Source organism: Heterodontus francisci, chromosome 3, assembly GCF_036365525.1.
Source record: "Heterodontus francisci isolate sHetFra1 chromosome 3, sHetFra1.hap1, whole genome shotgun sequence".
In the NCBI taxonomy this organism is placed as follows: domain Eukaryota; kingdom Metazoa; phylum Chordata; class Chondrichthyes; order Heterodontiformes; family Heterodontidae; genus Heterodontus; species Heterodontus francisci.
Window position 1 is genome coordinate 31,975,366 of NC_090373.1, and position 21,703 is coordinate 31,997,068.

General features: G+C 44.7%; 1 protein-coding gene across 1 annotated transcript in view; it reads right to left on the reverse strand.

The window, feature by feature from the left end:
- The window catches only part of LOC137366750 (pecanex-like protein 1), a 329,693-nt gene that overhangs the window by 210,317 nt on the left and 97,673 nt on the right, over nt 1-21,703 (reverse strand). Inside the window, exons 6-8 of the mRNA XM_068028407.1 lie at nt 17,971-18,112; nt 4,658-4,803; nt 4,060-4,153 (exon numbers count right to left, since the gene is read on the reverse strand). Of these exons, the coding sequence (XP_067884508.1) occupies nt 4,060-4,153; nt 4,658-4,803; nt 17,971-18,112 (382 nt within the window). The remainder of the gene's footprint in view (nt 1-4,059; nt 4,154-4,657; nt 4,804-17,970; nt 18,113-21,703) is intronic.

A 21,703-nucleotide genomic window follows, 5' to 3' on the forward strand; every position in this document is an offset into this window, starting at 1 on the left:
TGTTTCTCTCTCCACAGATGCTGCCAAACCTGATAAGTATTTCCAGCATTTTCTGTTTTTCTTTCGAATTTCCAGCATCTACAGTATTTTTCTTTTGTATTAAAAGACCATCTGGTCATTATTTCACTGATGTTTGTAGGACCTTGCTGTGCACAAATCGGCTGCTGTGTTTCTGACTTTACAACAGTGACTACCCTTCAAAAAAGTACTTCATTGGCTGTTAAGCACTTTGGAACATCCTTTCTGCAGAAATGCACGCTTTTCTTTTCTTTTCCGTATGTAGCTAAAATGTTCCTTTACAAAGAGTAAATGAAATGTTCTAGTTTATTAACATTTAAAAAGAGAGACAGTGGGCTGAATTTTTGGGGTTCCCTAAAGTCGGGAACAGAGTGGGGCCCCCAAAAATACTGACACCTGGCAGCGTGTCAATTTCAAGACATCGTTTCTGGTGGCAGCAATGTTCACCAAGGCAGGGGAGGGCAGGACAGGAATTCCACTCTTCTCCCAAATTACGGCCAATTAACACTGTTCAAAAGCTTGTTAGGAGCTTGTCAAAAGGTGAAGTTCAAATTTGTAAAGGGGTTACCCACACCTTCAGAAACAAACCAGCTGAAGGGAGGCGGGTAAAGAGTGGAGAGCCAGTCATGGCTGCCCCAGGGCACCACTCCAGCTCCATAAAGAGATCAGCAGGGCAAAGGGGAACTGGGCACTTGGTAAGGGGAAACCCACCTCCATACCAATCACTGTGGCCTTGAACTTCTTCACTTCTGGCTCCTTCCAAGTATCATTTGCGGACCTGAGTGGCATCTCAAAAATGGCTGCACGCCTTGGCATTGCGCTGGTCACTGATGCCCTCTTTGCCAGAGCTGGACAGAAAATTCATTTAATGACAGACATGGCCTCACAGGGACAGAGGGCACTGGGTTCGCCTCTATCGCTGGATTTCCCCAGGTGCAGGGCATCATCGATTGCAGCCATGTGGCCCTCAAGGCACCCAGCGACTAGCCAGTGAGATCCATCAATAAGAAGGGCTTCCACTCCATTTACGTCCAACTGGTCTGTGACCACAACAGCTTCCTCTATGTGTGCGCTCGCTTTCCTGCCAGCTGCCATGACTCCTTCATCATCCGCCAGTCCAGGCTGACTCAGATCTTCACTCCAACCTCCAAAGTGCATGGCTTGATCCTGAGGGACAGGATCCCTTGAAGAGATGGCACAGAGGCAAGAGGTGAAACAACCAATGCAACCTGCTCAGTAGAACAACTATGGAGCAGGCCATCGGGCTTCTGAAAATGCGATTCTGGGGCCTGGTGACACCCTCCAATAACACCCTGCAAGCGTCTTGGTCATTGTGGTGGTTTGCTGTGCTCTCCATAACATGGCCCTGCAGACAGATGTGGGCCTTGACGAAGGTAGGCCCTGGAAGGAGACAGCTTATCGGGGAGGAGCAAGAGGAGGAGATATGAGAGGAGGAGGAAAGGAGGCAGAGGGAGAAGATGCTGAATTGAGAGGTGCACAATGAGGTGGCGTCCTCCTGTTACCCTCTAGGAAGAGGACCTCCTTCCTCTTCCTCACAGCCTCCAGCATTAGATCCAGGTTGGCAGCAATGAAGCGAGGGTCTGTCCTGTCCTCCGGCTCTCCTGTGACACCTCTGGTGAAGTGGAAGGCTTTTTGGCCCAAACCACAGATCTCTGTCTCAGGACAACCAGCAGCCTCAGTGATGGCTGCCATGGGGCTTCTAAATGAATCCCCACACTTCATCTGATCTGCCTCCGTTCCCACCCCCACTGGCGATAAGTGGGCAGGAAACACATCTCCATACCAATTAAGGCTTCCCACTGGAGGTGGGTTTCTGACCCAAAAACAAACACATCTCCCATTTTCCGCCTCCATGGCAAAAGTTCAGCTCAGTAGCATTGGGACTGGATAGTAGGATTCTTTAGAACTTGGGTTTGAATTTTAACCAACAGGTAAGGATTGCTAAAGATTTCAAAAGCCAAAGCAAAGGCAGCCTATAACCAGCCAGGGCACAAGATCCCATTGCTTGCAGTATATCAGAAGATGAAGAGGCTATTCAGCCCCTTGAGTCTGTTCTACCATTGAATTAGACCATGGCTAATCAGTATCATAACTCCATTTACCCATCTTTCCTCCATCTCTTGATATACCAATCCAACAAAAATTGGCCTAGCTCCAATTTTAAGGTTAGGCCCCCTTGTTCTTGACTCTCCTGCCAGAGGGAATAGTTTCTCTCTATCTACCTTACTAAATCATTTAATCATCTTAAACACCTCAATTAGATCACTCCTTAATCTCGTATACTGAAGGTACAGAAATACCTATATGTGATGCAGATAAGGTAGAAACTCAGAGCAGCACCAATGGAGGCTTCAAATCAGCTAGAACATCCGCATTGCTGTTCTACACTGAGAGGGGTGGTGGGGGGAGGAGAAATAGGAGAGACTTGCGTTATAATAAATTACTATTTTAAACAACACTGCATTAATATTTATCATCGAATGATTGGAATTTTGTTCAATGTTCGCAGTGAAGAACAGTGCCGGTGATAAAATAGTTGAAATGATGGGGATGCAGCACCCTCTAGTGACTGTGGTGAGCATAGAAACATCCCTCAAGTATTTTGCTATGTTTGCCACAGTTAAAGAAAGAATGACTTGTATTTCTATAGCCCCTTTCACAATCTCAGGATCACCCAAAGTGCTTGACAGCTAATGATGTATTTTTGAAGAGTAGTTGCTGCTGTAAGGTAGGAAACAGCTAATCTGCAGCTAACTTACACACAGCAAGACCCCACCAACAGCAATAAAATAAAATGACCAGATGATCTGTTTTTAAATGCTGGTTGAGGGATATATATTGGCCAGGGAGAACACTCATTCTTCTTTCAAATGGTTCCATGAAATATTTAATGTCCACCTGAGAGGGCAGACAGGGCCTCGGTTTAACCTATCATTTGAAAGACAGTGCAGGGTTCGCTCTGGATGTCAGCCTAGATTATGGGCATACATCTCTGTAGTGGAACTCGAAGCCACAAACTTCTGACTCAGAGGTGAGCGAGCTACCAACTGAGCCACAGGTGCTAAAAACAGGACTGTGGGATTGCAGACCAAAACGCTGCCCAGTCTGAGTACACTTCCATTCCTCACAGGACCTATCCAGAAACCCAATGCAAAGATGGTCAAATTTACACGCTGATGCTACAATGGGGTGGGTGGGAAAAAGGGGATGTGTGCAAGTCAAGTTAAGGAAAGCATCCAGTGATAAAATGCAAGGTATTCCCCTCTGAAAGGAGAATGGATGCCATAACTGCCAACAGATGGTGTACAAATAGCTAAAGATACCCAGCTTTGTCTCATATCCCTTCAATCCTTTGGTTAACAAAAATCTATCAATCTCAGATTTAAAATTAACACTTGATCTAGCATCAATTCCTGTTTGTGGAAAAGAGTTCCAAACTTCTACCACCCTTTGGCTGGAATTTTACACCCCCCACAAGGAGCGGGATAGTGGCGCCGGTGGGGGGGGGGGGGGCGGCCCACCCACCCCAGGCCAATCAAGGCCCTTAAGTGGTCCCTCCCGCCACAGGGATTTTACTGTTGGCAAGCAGGCGGCCCAGGCCTGAAAAAACCCGCCTGTTAAAAGTAGGCGGCTTTCCGACGGTCTGGGGTGGGGGGGAGGGGCCCTCCTGATCAGGCACCCTGTGCCCAACAGAGGGCCACCCCCGATGCCCCAACCACCAACACCCAACATGCCGCCCCAATTGATCACTCTGCCAGTGAGAAAAGGCAACTGGTAATCTTGGAAGAAAATTAAGCAATGGTACTCACTATCATTCACATCCTTTAGCAAGTCCTTAACACATTCCGTTGTCCATTTTCTAAGAGGTGGACAAGAACACTCAGGGCACAATGATTAATTTATCACATTATCCTGACTCAGTATACAAGTCTTTGTTAGTCCCCTGAATTGATCTAAAATATTCCAATCTCAGAATTGTATCTTGATTGTGGAACCATTGTGAAAATCAGACACACTTACCATGAACTTTGAATATGTTCTGTACTTGGAGGATGATCCAATGAATTTTCAAAACCTCTGCTGTCAGGACCAAATGTGTATGACCTTACCTCCCCTAGGAATGAAATAACAGTATTTAACCGTTCCCTTCATCTCAGACTTAACCTCCAACTGTCTGGCAATGCCTCGATTACAAAATTCTCATCCTTTTTCAAATCCCTCCATGACCTCGCCCCTCCCTATCTCTGAAACCTCCCCCATCCGTACAATCCTCCAAGATCTCTGCACACTTCCAATTTGGCCTCTTAATCATTCCCAATTTTCATCGCTGCACCACTGATAACTGTGCCTTCATCTGCCTTGGCCTTAAGCTCTGGAAATCCCTCCCTAAACCTCTCCACCTCTTTCCCCTCTTTTCAGACACTCCTTAAAACCCACCTCTTGGGCCAGGCTTTTGGTGAGCTGTCCTAATATCTCCTTATGTGGCTCGCTCTCAAATTTTGCCTGAATGCTCCTGTGAAGTGCCTTGGGACGTTTTCATTCAACCTAACTTTTATAAACTTTATCAGTTTCCATCCATGAACAAAACTGCATTTATTCACCTCCAAGGAACACTTACCAAGCTCATCTACAAAGAAGTGTGTGGCACCAGTAGAGGTATCGTGGTGTGATGAAGCTTCATGCCTTGGACTATCACTTGAACACAAGAAGCTGCCCCAGTGTAATGAACAAGAATGGTTTTGCACTTGTTGATTGTCCTGCGAGCTGTAAATAGTTTCACAAGAATTTAAGTGGACAAAACAATCAGCACATCTATCTAAACTTCGTAGGATATCTGAGCACCAGTTCACCTTGCTTGCAACTCTACAAAGCTGCTGTTGGTCACACACACAAAAACTGGAGTCTATGGGTTGAAGTTGGAATTGATCATCTCCACTCCCTTAAGATGTGAAATAGCCTTACAAAAAACAAGATTTCTTTTTAAAGTTTTTTTTGTTATATATTCTCAAGGTGTGAGATGTTATCGCTGGGGAATGGAATCCTTGCCAGTGTCAGCACCAACCACTCTCAGTCAAGTACAGTGTAGCCAAATACATTGAATTACATAGTACTTACAATACAAAACAGGCCATTCTACGCCTTTGTTTATGCTCTGCATGAGCCTCCTCACATTCTACTCCATCTAATCGAATCAACGTATCCTTCTGTTCCTTTCTCCCTTATCGAGTTTCCCCTTAAGTTCATCTATTCTATTTGCCTTAACAGCCCCAGGTGGTAGTGAGTTTCACATTCTCACCATTCTCTGGGTAAGGATGTTTCTCCTGAACTCCCTATTTGATTTATTAGTGACTATTTTATATTTATGGGCCTAGTTTCGGTCTCCCTCGCAAGCAGAAACATCTTCTCTACGTTTACCCTATCAAACCCTTTCATAATCTTAAAGACCTCTTTCAGGTCACCCCTTAACCTTCTCTTTTCCGTCTACTCTGGCCAACTTCAGAATAGCAATCTCTAATGCACAGGAACATAGGAACAGGAGTAGGCCATTCGGTCCTTCGAGCCTGCTCTGCCATTCAATAAGATCATGGCTGATCTGATTGTGGTCTCAACTCCACTTTCCTGTCTGCCCTCCATAACCCTTGATTCTCTTCTCTATCAAGAATCTATCTAGCTCAGCCTTGAATAATGACCCAGCCTCCACTGTTTTCTGGGGAAGAGAATTCCACAAACCAATGACCCTCTGAGAGAAAGAATTTCTCCTCATCTCTGTCTTAAATGGGCGACACCTTATTTTTAAACAGTGACCCCCTAGTTCTAGATTCTCCCACAAGGGGAAACATCCTTTCCACATCCACCCTGTCAAGATCCCTCAGAATCTTATATGTTTCAATCAAGTCGCCACTTACTCTTCTAAACTACAGCAGATACAAGCTTAGCCTGTCCAACCTTTCCTCATAAGACAACCCGCCCATTCCAGGTATTAGTCTAGTAAACTTTCTCTGAACTGCTTCCAACACATTTACATCCTTTCTTAAATAAGGAGACTAATACAGTACACAGTACTCCAGATGTGGTCTCACCACTGCCCTGTATAACTGAAGCATAGCCTCCCTACTTTTGTATTCAATTCCCCTCGCAATAAATTATAACATTTTATTAGCTTTCCTAATTATGTGCTGTACCTGCATATTAACCTTTTGCGATTCATGCACTAGGACACCTAGATCCCCTCTGCATCTCAGAGCTCTCCAATCTCTCACCATTTAGATAATATGCTTTTTTTTTTATTCTTTCTGCCAAAATGGACAATTTCACATTTTCCCTCATTATACTCCATTTGCCAGATCTTTGTCCACTCACTTAACCTATCTATATCCCTTTGCAGCCCCCTTATGTCCGCTTCACAACTTACTTTCCTACCTATCTTTGTGTCATCAGCAAATTTAGCAACCATACCTTCAGTCCCTTCATCCAAGTCATTTAAATAAATTGTAAAATTGAGGCTCCAGCTCTGATCCCGGTGACACACCACTCATTACATCTTGCCAACCAGAAAATGACCCATTTATGCCTACTCTCTGTTTCCTGCTAGCTAGCCAATCTTCTATCCATGCTAAAATGTTACCCCCTACACCATGAGCTTTTATTTTCTGCAATAACTTTTGATGTGGCACCTAATCAAATGCCTTCTCAAAATCTAAGTACAGTACATCCACCGGTTCCCCTTTATCCACAGCACATGTTACTTCTTCAAAGAACTCCAATAAATTGGTTAAACATGATTTCCTTTTCACAAAACCATGTTGATTCTGCCTGATTACCTTGAATTTTTCTAAGTGCACTGCTAGAACATCTTTAATAATAACTTCTAACATTTTCCCTATGACAGATGTTAAGCTAACTGGCCTGTAGTTTCCTGCTTTCTGTCTCCCTCCCTTTTTGAATAAAGGAGTTACATTCACTATTTTCCAATCTAATGGGACCTTCCCTGAATCTAGGGAAGTTTGGAAAATGAAAACTAACACATCAACTATCTCACTAGCCACTTCTTTTAAGACCCTAGGATGAAGCCCATCAGGACCCGGGGACTTGTCAGCCCACACCTCCAACAATTTGTTCAGTACCACTTCCTGGGTGATTGTAATTTTCTTTCGTTCCTCCCTCCCTTCCATTTCCTGATTTGCAGCTATTTCTGGGATGTTACTTGTTTCCTCTATGGTGAAGACCGATGCAAAATACCTGTTCAATTCAAGTGCAAACTCCTTATTTTTCCTTATCAATCCCCCAGACTCACTTTCTATAGGACCAATGCTCACTCTTTTCTCTTAACTCCACATCTTCTGGGCATCCACCTTATTAAGTCTCCTCAGGATCTTATATGTTTCAATAAGATCACCTCTCATTCTTCGAAACTCCAATGGGTAAAGCTTCAACCTTTCTTCATACAATAAGTTCTTCATCCCAGGAATGAGTCGAGTGAACCTTCTCTGCACTGCCTCTAATGCAATTATATCCTTTTTTCAAATAAGAAGCCCAAAACTGTACACAGTACTCCAGATGTGGACTCAACAAGGCCATGAACAGCGACAGTAAAACTTCCCTACTTCTTTATTCCATTCCCCTTGCATTAAATGCCAACATTCCATTTGCCTTCCTAATCACTTGCTGTACCTGCATACTAACGTTTTGAGACTCATGTACCAGGACACCCAGATCCCTCTGTATCATTGAGTTCTGCAATTCTCTTCATTTAAATAATATATTGCTTTTCTATTCTTCCTGCCAAAGTGGACAACTTCACACTTTCCCACATTATACTCCATCTACCAAATGTTTGCCCTCTCACTTAACCTTCTTGACAATTTACTTTCCTACCTATCTTGGGGTCGACAAATTTAGCTAGCATACATTTGGTCCCTTCATCCAAGTCATTGATACAGACTGTAAATAGTTGAGGCCCCAGCACTAATCCCTGTGGCACTCCATTGTTACAGCTTGCCAACCTGAAAAAGATCCATTTATCCCTACTCACTGCTTCCTGTTGGCTAATCAGTCCTTTATCCATGCTAATATGTTACCCCTACACCATGTGCTCTTATTTTGTTTAGTAATCTTTGATATTGGAGAGGTGGTGGCGTAATGGCATTGTCACTGGACTAGTAACCCAGAGACCCAGGGTATTGCTCTGGGGACATGGGTTCGAATCCTACTACCGCAGAAGGTGGAATTTAAATTCAATTAATAAAAATCTGCAATTAAAAAGCTAGAATAGTGATGGCCATGAAACCATTGTCGATGTATGTAAAATGTCCTTTAGGGAAGGAAATCTGCTGTCCTTACAGCAGGTCTGGCCTACACATGACACCAGACCCACAGCAATGTGGTTGACTCTTACATGCCCTCTGAAATGGCCTAGCAAGCCACTCAGTTGTACCTAACCACTACGAAATCAATAAGGGATGGACCACCCTAGGCAACGGAAATGACAACGGCAAACCCAACCCTGTCGACCCTGCAAAGTCCTCCTTCCTAACATCTGGGGGCATGTGCAAAAGTGGGAGAGCTGTCCCACAGACTAGTCAAGCAACAGCCTGACACAGTCATACTCACGGAATCATACCTTAGAGACAATGTCCCAGACACTGCCATCACCATCCCGGGTAAGTCCTATCCCACCGGCAGGACAGACCCAGCAGAGGTGGCAGCACAGTGGTATATAGTTAGGAGGGAGTTGCCCTGGGGGTCCTCAACATCAACTCTAGACCCCATGAAGTCTCATGGCATCAGGTCAAACATGGGCAAGAAAACCTCCTGCTGATTACCACCTATGGTCCTCCCCCACCCCTCTCAGCTGATGACTCAGTACTCCTGCATGTTGAACAGCACTTGGAGCAAGTACTGAGGGTGGTAAGGGCACAAAATGTACTCTGGGTGGCATACTTCAATGTCCATCATCAGGAGTGATTCAGGAGCACCACTTTTGACCAATCTGGCCAAGTCCTAAAGGACATAACTGTGAGACTGGGTCTGTGGCAAGTGGTGAGGGAACCGACAAGAGGGAAAAATATACTTGACCTCGTCCTCACAAATCTGCCTGCCACAGATGCATCCGTCCATGACAATACTGGTAGGAGTGACCATCACACAGTCCTTGCGGAGACAAAATCCCATCTTCACATTGAGGATACCCTCCATTGTGTTGTGTGACACTACCACTCTGCTAAATGGGATACATTTCGAGCAGATCTAGCAAGGCAAAACTGGGCATCCATGAGGCACTGTGGGCCATGAGCAGCAGCAGAATTGTACTCAATCACAATTTGTAACCTCATGGCCCAACATATCCCCCACTCTACCACTACCATCAAACCAGGGGACCAACCCTGGTTCAATGAAGAGTGCAGGAGGGCATGCCAGAAGCAGCACTAGGCATACCTCAAAATGACTACTTGCGTGCCAAACTGTGTAAGCAGCATGCGATAGACAAAGCTAAGCGATCCCATAACCAACGTATCAAATCTAAGCTCTGCAGTCCTGCCACATCCAGTCATGAACGGTGGTGGACAATTAAACAACCAACTGGAGGAGGTGGCTCCACAAATATCCCCATCCTCAATGATGGGGGAGTCCAGCACATCAGTGTAAACGATAAGGCTGAAGCATTTGCAACAATCTTCAGGCAGAAGTGCCGAGTTGATGATTCATCTCAGTCTCCTCCTGAAGTCCCCAACATCACAGATGCCAGTCTTCAGCCAATTTGATTCACTCCGTGTGATATCAAGAAACGATTGAAAGAACTAGAAACTGCAAAGGCTATGGGCCCTGACAACATTCCAGCAATAGTACTGAAGACCTTATGCTCCAGAACTTGCTGCGCCACTAGCCAAGCTGTTTCAGTACAGCTACAACATTGGCATCTATCTGGCAATGTGGAAAGCTGCACTTGCTTAGCAATAACCTGCTCACTGACGCTCAGTTTGGGTTTCGCCAGGGCCACTCAGCTGCTCACCTCATTACAGCCTTGGTTCAAACATGGACAAAAGAGCTGAACTCCAGAGGTGAGGTGAGAGTGACTGCCCTTGACATCAAGGCAGCATTTGACCAAGTATGGCATCAAGGAGCACTAGCAAAACTGAAGTCAATGGGAACCAGGGGGAAAACTTTCTGCTGGTTGGAGCCAAACCTAGCGCAAAGGAAGATGGTTGTGGTTGTTGAAGGTCAATAATCTCAGTTCCAGGACATCATTGCAGGAGTTCCTCAGGGTAGTGTCCCAGGCCCAACCATCTTCAGTTGCTTCATCAATGAACTTCGTTCAATCATACGATCAGAAGTGGGGATGTTTTCTGATGATTGCACAATGTTCAGCACCATTCGTGACTCCTCAGATACTGAAGCAGTCCGTGAAGAAATGCAGCAAAACCGGGACAATATCCAGGCATAGGCTGATAAGTGGCAAGTAACATTCACGCCACACAAGTGCCAGGCAATGACCATCTCAAACAAGACAGAATCTAACCATCTCCCCTTAACATTCAATGCCATTACGATCACTGAATCCCCCACTATCAACATCCTGGGGTTACCACTGACCAGAAACTGAACTGGAGTAGCCATATAAATACCATGGCTACAAAAGCAGGTCAGAGGCTTGGAATCCTGCGGCGAGTAACTCACCTCCTGACTTCCCAAAGCCTGTCCACCATCTACAAGGCACAAGTCAGGAGTGTTATGGAATACTTTCCACTTGCCTGGATGGGTGCAGCTCCAACAACACCCAAGAAGCTCGACACCATCCAGGACAAGGCAACCCGCTTGATTGGCACCCCATCCACAAACATTCACTCTCTCCACCACCAACGCACTGCGGCAGCAGTGTGTACCATCTACAAGATGCACTGCAGCAACGCACCAAGACTCCTTAGACAAAACTCCTTAGACAACACCTTCCAAACCCATGACCTCTACCACCTAGAAGGACAAGGGCAGCAGATGCATGGGAACACCACCACCTGCAAGTTCCCCACCAAGTCACACACCATCCTGACTTGGAACTATATTGCTGTTCCTTCACTGTCGCTGGGTCAAAATCCTGGAACTCCCTTCCCAACAGCACTGTAGGTGCACCTACACCATATGGACTGCAGCGGTTCAAGAAGGCAGCTCACCACCACCTTCTCAAAGGCAATTATGGATAGGCAATAAATGCTGGCCTAGCAAGCGACACCCACATCCCAAGAACGAATGAAAAAAAAATGTGGCATCTTATCAAATGCCTTTTGGAAAGCCAAGTTCACCACATCTACAGGTCCCCCTTTATCCATCTTGCTTGTTACTTCCTCAACAAACTCTAATAAGTTAATTAAATACGATTTCCTTTTCACAAAACCATGTTTCTAAGTATCCTGCTGTAACCTCCTTCATAATGGATTCTAGAAATTTCCCTCAGACAGATGTAAGGTTAACTGGCCTATAGTTTCCTGTTTTCTGTCTCCCTCCTTTCTTGAATAAAGATGTTACATTTGTGATTTTCCAATCTGCTGGGCCCCTCTCAGAATCTAAGGAATTTTGGAAGGTTAAAACCAATGCCTCTGCTATCTCTGCAGCCACTGCCTTTAAGACGGATGCAGGCCATCTGGTCCTGGGGACTTGTCAGCCTTTAGGTCTAATAGTTTTCCCAATACTTTTTCCCTGCTGATGGTGGTTGTTTTAAGTTCCCCCGTCCCTTTCGTCTTTTGATTTCAAGTATCTTTGGGAAATTTTCTAAGCCTTCTACAGTGAAAACAGATACAAAATACCTGTTTAACACTTCCGACATTTCTCTGTTTTCCATTATCAATTCCCCAGACTCACTCTCCAGAGGACCAACATTTGTTTTCGTTACTCTTTTCCTTTTAAAATACTTATAGAAACTCTTACTATCTATTTTTATATTTCTCACTAGCTTGCTCTCATATTCTAATTTCTCCCTCTTTATTATTTTTTAGTCATCCTTTGCTGGTACTTAAAATCTAACCAATCTTCTGACTTGCCACTAATCCTCACTGAATTATATGGTGTTTCTTTCAATTTGATACTATCCTTAACTTCCTTATTTAACTACAGATGATGCAGCCCTCTCAAAAAGTCTTTCTTTCTCACTGGGATAAATCTTTGCTGAGAGTTATTAAATATCACCTTAAAGATCTGACACTGCATCTCTACTGTCCTACCTTTTAACCTAGTTTCCCAGTTCACTTTAGCTCGATCTGCCTTCATACCTTTGTAACTACCTTTATTTAGGTTTAGAACACGAGTCAGAGTGAACCTGAAATTCTATCAGAACTAGAGGCTCCTTTATAATGAGGTTATTGATTCATCCTGTCTCATTGCACATTACCAGGTCTAGAATTGCCTGCTCCCTAGTTGACGCTCGAACACACTGCTCTAAGAAATTGTCCCGAATACACTCTATGAACTAATTTTCCAGGCCACCTTTGCCAATCTGATTCTACATGTAGATTAAAGTCACCCATGATTATTGCAGTACCTTTCTTTGATACCATATTTATTTATTTCTGTATACTCTGTCCTACAGTGTAACCACGGTTAGAGGGCCTATAAACTACTGCCACAAGTGACCTCTTACTTTCCTATTTCTTAACTGTATCCAAACGATTCTACATCTTGCTCTTTCGAGCTAAGGTCATCTCTGTACTAATGTACTATTACTACAGTACTAATGTTATCCTTAATTAATAGAGCAAGCCTGCCACTTTTTCCTAGCTTCCTGTCTTTTTGAAATGTCAAATACACTTCAATATTCAGATCCCAGCCTTGGTCACCTTTGACCATGTCTCCATAATGGCTATCAGAGCATACATATTTGTTTCTATCAGTGCTAACAATTCATTTATTTTGTTACAAATGCTGCATACAGATACAGAGCCTTTAACTCTATTTTTTACCACTTCTGCAGTCTCTGGCCTTATCTGCTGGTGCACTCTTAAGTTTGTATGCTCTGTCCTTTCCTGCCACTGTGGTTATCATTACCCAAATCGCTACCCTGCTCTATCACCTTGTCGTTTCCCTTTAATTTACCGCATCTCCGCTCACATGATCCGTTCCCCCCACGATTTATTTTAAAAACCCTCTCTACAGCCCTCATTAAGGGCTCGCCAGAACACTGGTCCATGCACTGTTCAGGTGAAGACCGTCCCAACAGTACAGCTCCCACTTTCCCCAGTACTAGTGCCAGTGCCTCATTAACCGAAACTCATTTCTCCCACACCGTCTTTGAGCCACGCATTCATCTCTCTAATCTTATTTACCCTATGCCAATTTGCTTGTGGTTCAGGCAATAATCCAGAGATTCTACATTTTAATTTAGCCCCTAGCTACTCATATTCCCTATACAGAACCTCTTTCCTAGTCCTATCTATGTCATTGGTACCCATGTGAACCATGACAACTGGATCCTGCCCCTCCCACTGCAAGTCCCTCTCCAACCCAGAGCAGATCATAGAAAGTTTAAGGCACAGAAAGCGATCATTTTTCCCATCGTGTCTGTGCCGGCTGAAAACCGATCCACCCATTCTAATCCCACCTTTCAGCATTTGGTCAGTAGCCCTGCAGATTACAGCACTTGAGGTGCATATCCAGACTCCTTTTGAATGAGTTGAGGGTTTCTGCCTGAACTACCCTTTCAGACAGTGAGTTCCAGACCCCCACCACCCTCTGGGTGAAAAGGTTTTTCCTCAACTCCCCTCTAATTTTTCTACCAATCACTTTAAATCTATGCCCCCTAATCACTGACCTCTCTGCTAAATAGGCCCTTCACCTCCACTCTATCCAGGCCCCTCAAAATTTTGTACATTTCAATCAGATCTCCCCTCAGCCTTCTCTGTTCCAAGGAGAACAACCCCAGCCTTTCCAATCTTTCCTCATAGCTGCATTTTTCCAGTCCTGGCAACATCTCATAAATCTTCTCTGTACCCTCTCTAGTGCAATTACATCCTTTCTGTAATAAGGTGATCAGAACTGCACACAGTACTCAAAATGTAGCCTAACCAATGAGTTATACAGTTCCAGCATAATCTTCCTGCTCTTATATTTTATACCTCGGCTAATAAAGGAAAGGATTCCATATGCCTTCTTAACCACCTTATCGACCTGTCCTGCTACCTTCAGGGATCTGTGGACATACACTCCAAGACCCCTCACTTCCTCTACACTTCTCAGTATTTTCCCATGAATCGTGTATTCCTTTGCCTTGTTTGACCTCCCCGAATGCATCACCTCACACTTCTCCAGGTTGAATTCCATTTGCCACTTTTCTGCCCATCTGACCAGACCACCAATATCTTCCTGCAGTCTATCCTTCTCACTATCTACCACATGGCCAATCTTTGTGTTGTCTTCAAACTTCTTGATCATGCCCCCTACATTTACGTCCAAGTCGTAAATATATACCACAAAAAGCAGGGGTCCCAGTACTGAGCCCTGCGGAACGCCACTAGAAACAGCCCACCAGTCACTAAAACACCCATCAACAATTACCCTTTGTTTCCTGCCACTGAGCCAATTTTGTATCCACCTTGCTGCATTTCCCTGGATCCCATGGGTTTTTATTTTTTTAACCAGTCTGCCACATGGGACCTTGCCAAAAGCTTTGCTAAAATCCACGTACACCACATCATTACCCTCATCTATCTTCCTTGTTACTTCTTCAAAAAATTCGATCAAGTTGGTCAAACAAGACCTTCCCTTAACAAATCCATGCTGACTATCCTTGATTAACCTGTGCCTTTCTAAGTGACAGTTTATCCTGCGTCTCAGAATAGATTTTAATACTTTGCCCACTACTGAACTTAGACTGACTGGCCTGTAATTATTTGGTCTATCCCTCACTCCCTTTTTAAACAGAGGTACAACGTTAGCTGTTCTCCAAGCCTCTGGCACCACACCTGTATCCAGTGAGGACTGGAAAATGATGGTCAGACCTTCCGCTATTTCTTCTCTTGCTTCTTTTAACAGCCTGGGGTACATTTCATCCAGCCCTGGTAATTTATCAACGTTCAAGGATGCTAATCCCATTAATACTTCCTCTGCCCCTATGTTTATCAAATCCAATACGTCACACTCCTCCTCCTCAACTACAATATCTGCATCGTCCCCCTCTTATGTGAAGACAGATGCAAAGTATTCATTAAGAACAATACCAACATCTTCCGCCCCTACACATAGGTTACCTTTTTGGTCTTTTATGGACCCTACTCTCTCCTTAGTTATCCTCTTACTCTTAGAGTATTGATAAAACATCTTTGGGTTCACCTTGATTTTGCTTGCCAATATTCTTTCATGCCCTCTCTTTGCTTTCCTAATTTCCTTTTTGATTTCACCCCTCCACTTCCTACACTTCTCTCGGCTTTCTGTAGTATTGAGTTCTCGGTTTTGGACATAAGCAGATGTCCCAAACGCTGGCGCCGGGCAGGCCTTCTGGACTCTCAATCTCAGCTACAGAGAACTGTGTCTATCCCCCTGACTATGCTGTCCCCTACTAATACAACATTCCTATTTACTCCCCCCGCTTGAGTAGCTTCTTGTATCACGGTGCAAAGTTCAGTTCAATGGTGGTCCCAAGTTTCCAGCAACCTCGACTTGCTACATTTATCCCAATAGCTGTTGAATTGTAGGAGCAAGTTGATGCTTTACTGCTCTGCAACACAAAGCATTGGTATCCAATTCCTTTAGAGGTTCCATTATTTTATATGAATTTTTTACATGGATAAAATGATGTTAACAACTAATACTCTGATTAAGTGGTGAGGCCAGAATGGATGTATGTGGCCTTACCAGAGCAGGTCAGAGTTTGGGTATTCTGCAGCGAGTAACTCACCTCCTTACTCCCCCAAGTCTCTCCACCCCTTTTCAGGCAGCAATGTGATGGAGATGGAATACTCGTCACTTGCGTAGATGGGTGTAGGTGGACCTGGGATCCAGGGAAATGCAGCAAGGTGGATACAAAATTGGCTCAGTGGCAGGAAACAAAGGGTAATTGTTGATGGGTGTTTTAGTGACTGGTGGGCTGTTTCTAGTGGCGTTCCGCAGGGCTCAGTACTGGGACCCCTGCTTTTTGTGGTATATATTTACGACTTGGACGTAAATGTAGGGGGCATGATCAAGAAGTTTGAAGACAACACAAAGATTGGCCATGTGGTAGATAGTGAGAAGGATAGCTATAGACTGCAGGTGGATTGACACCATCCAGGACAAGGCAGTCTTTTGACTCGTACCCCATCCAACAACTTTAACATTCACTCCCTCCACCACCGGCACACAGTGGCTGCAGTGTGTTTTATCTACAAAATGTACTTCACCAACTCCCCAAGACTTCTTCAACAGCACCGCCTGACTCACAACCTCTACCACCAAGAAGGAACACCACCAGCTGGAAGTTCCCCTCCAAGTCACACACCACCCTGACTTGGAAATATATAGCTGTTCCTTAGTCATTGCAGGGTCAAAATCCTGGCACTCCCTCCATAACAGCACTGTGGGAATACCTTCACCACACAGACTGCAGAGGTTCAAGGAAGGCCCATCACCACCTGCTCAAGGAATGGGCCTTCCAGTGATGCCCACATCCCATGAATGAATAGAAACAGAATGTCAGCAATCAGTCTATTCACATTGCATAAAACTTTGCCAATTAGCTTTGATTCTTTTTTAGGGGGTAGCAGGGGGAAAGTGTACATTGTACTCACCTGCACACGACTGATATTTAATTTAAAAAACATGAATTTCACTTTCCTAATTTACTTCTGGCAAGGTACGAGGAATATGGCATTGGGTGTGAAGCTTTGTATTTGGACAGTTCTATTTGTGACACCAGGTGATGGTGATATACAGTTAGATATTCATCTTCAGCTCTGAGGCTGACATGCAGATATTGAATCAGGATTGCAATTACCATTGCATGAGAGAAAAACAAAGAAAATTTCTGAAATGAAAAGAAATCCCATTCAAAGGTACACATAAAAGACAAAAGGGAAGTCAAAAATCCATTATCAAATTGCAAAAAGAACTGTCAACCAATGTGAAGTGTCTAAGAACCAGGGCACTGAATTGATCAAGCTGGCAAAATAGGATAGATTCTGAAATCCATGGACTGAATAGTGTGGGCAACATACCTGGGATTTTCCTGCCTCTCGTTGGGTGAGGGATCTAACCAAGGAGAAGAATTCAGTAAAGTTGCCTTAATACGTCAAAACTGCAGAAAATTCAAGAAGCTTGAGATGAATCTTTTCAAACGCCATTGATTCCATCCCTGTCCACAGCCACTGTCTCAGGCTGAACCAGACTATACAGAATCTCAACGTCTTATCTGACCGAGATGAGCTTCCAACCCTATATCCTCTCCATCACAAAAGCGGTCTATTTCACCTCTGTCCTAGTTCATCTACTGCTGAAAACCAAATCCGTACCTTTATTACTCTAGAATTGACTATTCCAATGCTCTCCTGGCTGACTTCCCATCATCCACCCTCCATAAACTTCACCTCATCCAAAACTCTTCTAACTTGTATCTTAACTCACACCAAGTCCCGCTCACCCAAGCTCAGCTGTGATAGCCTCATTCACCAACCAGTCTGACAGATGAAGGATGGCTTCTTGGGCAAGGTATTTGGAGGTTGGCCGCACCTGCATTATTGCACCACTGTATAGGGATTGGAGGGACGGGGGAGGAGGGACAATGGGCTGGTGGAGAAGGTACAAGGAATGGGAGGGACAAGGATGAGGAAGAAAATGGATTGCAGGGATAAGCTGTGGGAGGGACAAGGAGTGGGAGGGAAAAACTTTGCATATTAATGCTCAATACCAATGATTTTAACATTCGTAAAATTTTAAATTGTAGAATTTATTATTAATCAGTGCAGGACAACGAAAGCTTACCTCTGTGGTGAACTGGTGAAGGTTGCAGAAACAGTTGGATTGTTCTCTACATTTTGCCTTTGTCGTATTGCTGATCTTCTTGGCCGACTGTTGTGGTCGCACCACCTAATACTTCCTGGTCCAGTCTCTGGTAGGGGCACAACTACATGAGAGAGAAAGGTTGAGAGAAATAGCGATAAAAAGATTATTGACTTTGGTGGAATAAAGCAACAGCCGAGTGGACTAATGGAGCAGATAGCCAAGCTTGAGATCGTACCTAGGTACACCCTCCTGTTCCTGGAGCTAGGTTTCATAACTCCCAGCTGCAAGCCTCTGATTAGTGGCAAGAGAGAAGGGGGCTGGTGTATAAAGTACCATGGTACCACCCTGAGTCTCTCCCACCATTCGGCTCCTGAGGACAAGCTGATACTTCCTCTTTGAGCTTGGTAGACACACCAATCTCACTTTCTCCAATTACACTTCATCCCAATCCCACCTCACCACCAATCTCTGCACCTCACTGATCTCACCTCATCACTGATCTTTATCATTGATCTCTTCTCATCACGGAGCTTTACTCATCACTGATCTCCATTCAGCCCTCATATCTGATCAGCAGCCCCTGCTCATTCCTGATCTTTGCTCATCACTGATAGTCATCGTCACTGATCTTACCTCATCCCCAATCTTTATTCATCCCAGATCTTCACAGAACCCGATCTCAGCTCATCACTGTTCACGGCTCATCCCCGATGTTCATTGATCCTGGATCTTCACACATCCCTGATCTCACCTCATCACTGATCTTCACTCATCACCGATCTTCATTCATCCACGATCTCACCTCATCACTGATCTTCACTCATCCCAATTCTCACCTCATCACTGATCTTCATTCATCCCCGATCTCACCTCATCCTGATCTTCACTCATCCCAATTCTCACCTCATCACTGATCTTCACTCATCCCCAAACTCACCTCATCACTGACCACCACTCATCGCTAAACTCACCTCATCACTGAACTTGACACATCCCCGATCTCACCTCATCACTGATCTTCACTCATCCCCGATCTCACCTCATCACTGATCTTCACTCATCCCCGATCTCACCTCATCACTGATCTTCACTCATCCCCAAACTCACCTCATCACTGACCACCACTCATCGCTAAACTCACCTCATCACTGATATTCACTCATCCCCAATCTCACCTCATCACTGATCTTCACTCATCCCCGATCTCACCTCATCACTGATCTTCACTCATCCCCGATCTCACCTCATCACTGATCTTCACTCATCCCCGATCTCACCTCATCACTGATCTTCACTCATCCCCAAACTCACCTCATCACTGACCACCACTCATCGCTAAACTCACCTCATCACTGATATTCACTCATCCCCAAACTCACCTCATCACTGATCTTCACGCATCCCCGATCTCACCTCATCACGGATCTTCACTCATCCCCGTTCTCACCTCATCACTGATCTTCACTCATCCCCGATCTCACCTCATCACTGATCTTCAGTCATCCTCAATCTCACCTCATCACTGATCTTCACTCATCCCCGTTCTCACCTCATCACGGATCTTCACTCATCCCCAATCTCACCTCATCACTGATCTTCAGTCATCCTCAATCTCACCTCATCACTGATCTTCACTCACCCCCGATCTCACCTCATCACGGATCTTCACTCATCCCCGTTCTCACCTCATCACGGATCTTCACTCATCCCCAAACTCACTTCATCACTGATCTTCACTCATCCCCATTCTCACCTCATCATTGATCTTCATTCATCCACGATCTCACCTCATCACGGATCTTCACTCATCCCAATTCTCACCTCATCACTGATCTTCATTCATCCCCGATCTCACCTCATCCTGATCTTCACTCATCCCAATTCTCACCTCATCACTGATCTTCACTCATCCCAATTCTCACCTCATCACCGATCTTCATTCATCCCCGATCTCACCTCATCACTGATCTTCATTCATCCCCAAACTCACCTCATCACTGATCTTCACTCATCCCCGATCTCACCTCATCACTGATCTTCACTCATCCCCAAACTCACCTCATCACTGATCTTCATTCATCCCCGATCTCACCTCATCACTGATCTTCACTCATCCCCGATCTCACCTCATCACTGATCTTCACTCATCCCCAAACTCACCTCATCACTGATATTCACTCATCCCCAATCTCAGCTCAATCCTGATCTCAGTTCATCCCGATCTTTGCATCCCTGATCTCAGCTCATCCCTGATATTCGCTCATCCCTGATCTCACCTTATCCCTGATATTCACTCATCCCTGATCTCAGCTCATCCCCATCTCACTTCATCCCCGCTCTACGCTCATCCCCAATCTTCACTCATCCTCAATCTTAACATCCCGATCTTCATTCATCCCAGACCTCACCTCATCCCGATCTTCACTCAATCTTGATCTCACCTCATCACTGATCTTCACTCATCCCCAATCTCACATCCCTGATATTCACTCATCCCCGATCTTCACTTATCATGGATCTCACCTCATCACTGATCATCACTCAATCTTGATCTCACTTCATCACAGGTCTTCACGTATTCTTTATCTCACATCCTTGATCTTCACTCATCCCCAATCTCACCTCATCACTGATCTTCACTCATCCTCAATCTCATCTCATCACTGATCTTCATTCATCCCCAATCTCACCTCATCACTGATCTTCACTCATCTCTGATCTCACCTTATCACTGATCTTCACTCATCCCCGAACTCACCTCATCATTGATCTTCAATCATCCCCGAACTCACCTCATTATTGATCTTCATTCATCCACGATCTCACCTCATCACTGATCTTCACTCATCCCCGAACTCACCTCATCACTGATCTTCACTCATCCCCAAACTCACCTCATCATTGATCTTCACTCATCCCCAAACTCACCTCATCATTGATCTTCATTCATCCACGATCTCACCTCATCACTGATCTTCATTCATCCCCAAACTCACCTCATCACTGATCTTCACTCATCCCCGATCTCACCTCATCACTGATCTTCACTCATCCCCAAACTCACCTCATCACTGATCTTCATTCATCCCCGATCTCACCTCATCACTGATCTTCACTCATCCCCAAACTCACCTCATCACTGATATTCACTCATCCCCAATCTCAGCTCAATCCTGATCTCAGTTCATCCCGATCTTTGCATCCCTGATCTCAGCTCATCCCTGATATTCGCTCATCCCTGATCTCACCTTATCCCTGATATTCACTCATCCCTGATCTCAGCTCATCCCCATCTCACTTCATCCCCGCTCTACGCTCATCCCCAATCTTCACTCATCCTCAATCTTAACATCCCGATCTTCATTCATCCCAGACCTCACCTCATCCCGATCTTCACTCAATCTTGATCTCACCTCATCACTGATCTTCACTCATCCCCAATCTCACATCCCTGATATTCACTCATCCCCGATCTTCACTTATCATGGATCTCACCTCATCACTGATCATCACTCAATCTTGATCTCACTTCATCACAGGTCTTCACGTATTCTTTATCTCACATCCTTGATCTTCACTCATCCCCAATCTCACCTCATCACTGATCTTCACTCATCCTCAATCTCATCTCATCACTGATCTTCATTCATCCCCAATCTCACCTCATCACTGATCTTCACTCATCCCCAAACTCACCTCATTATTGATCTTC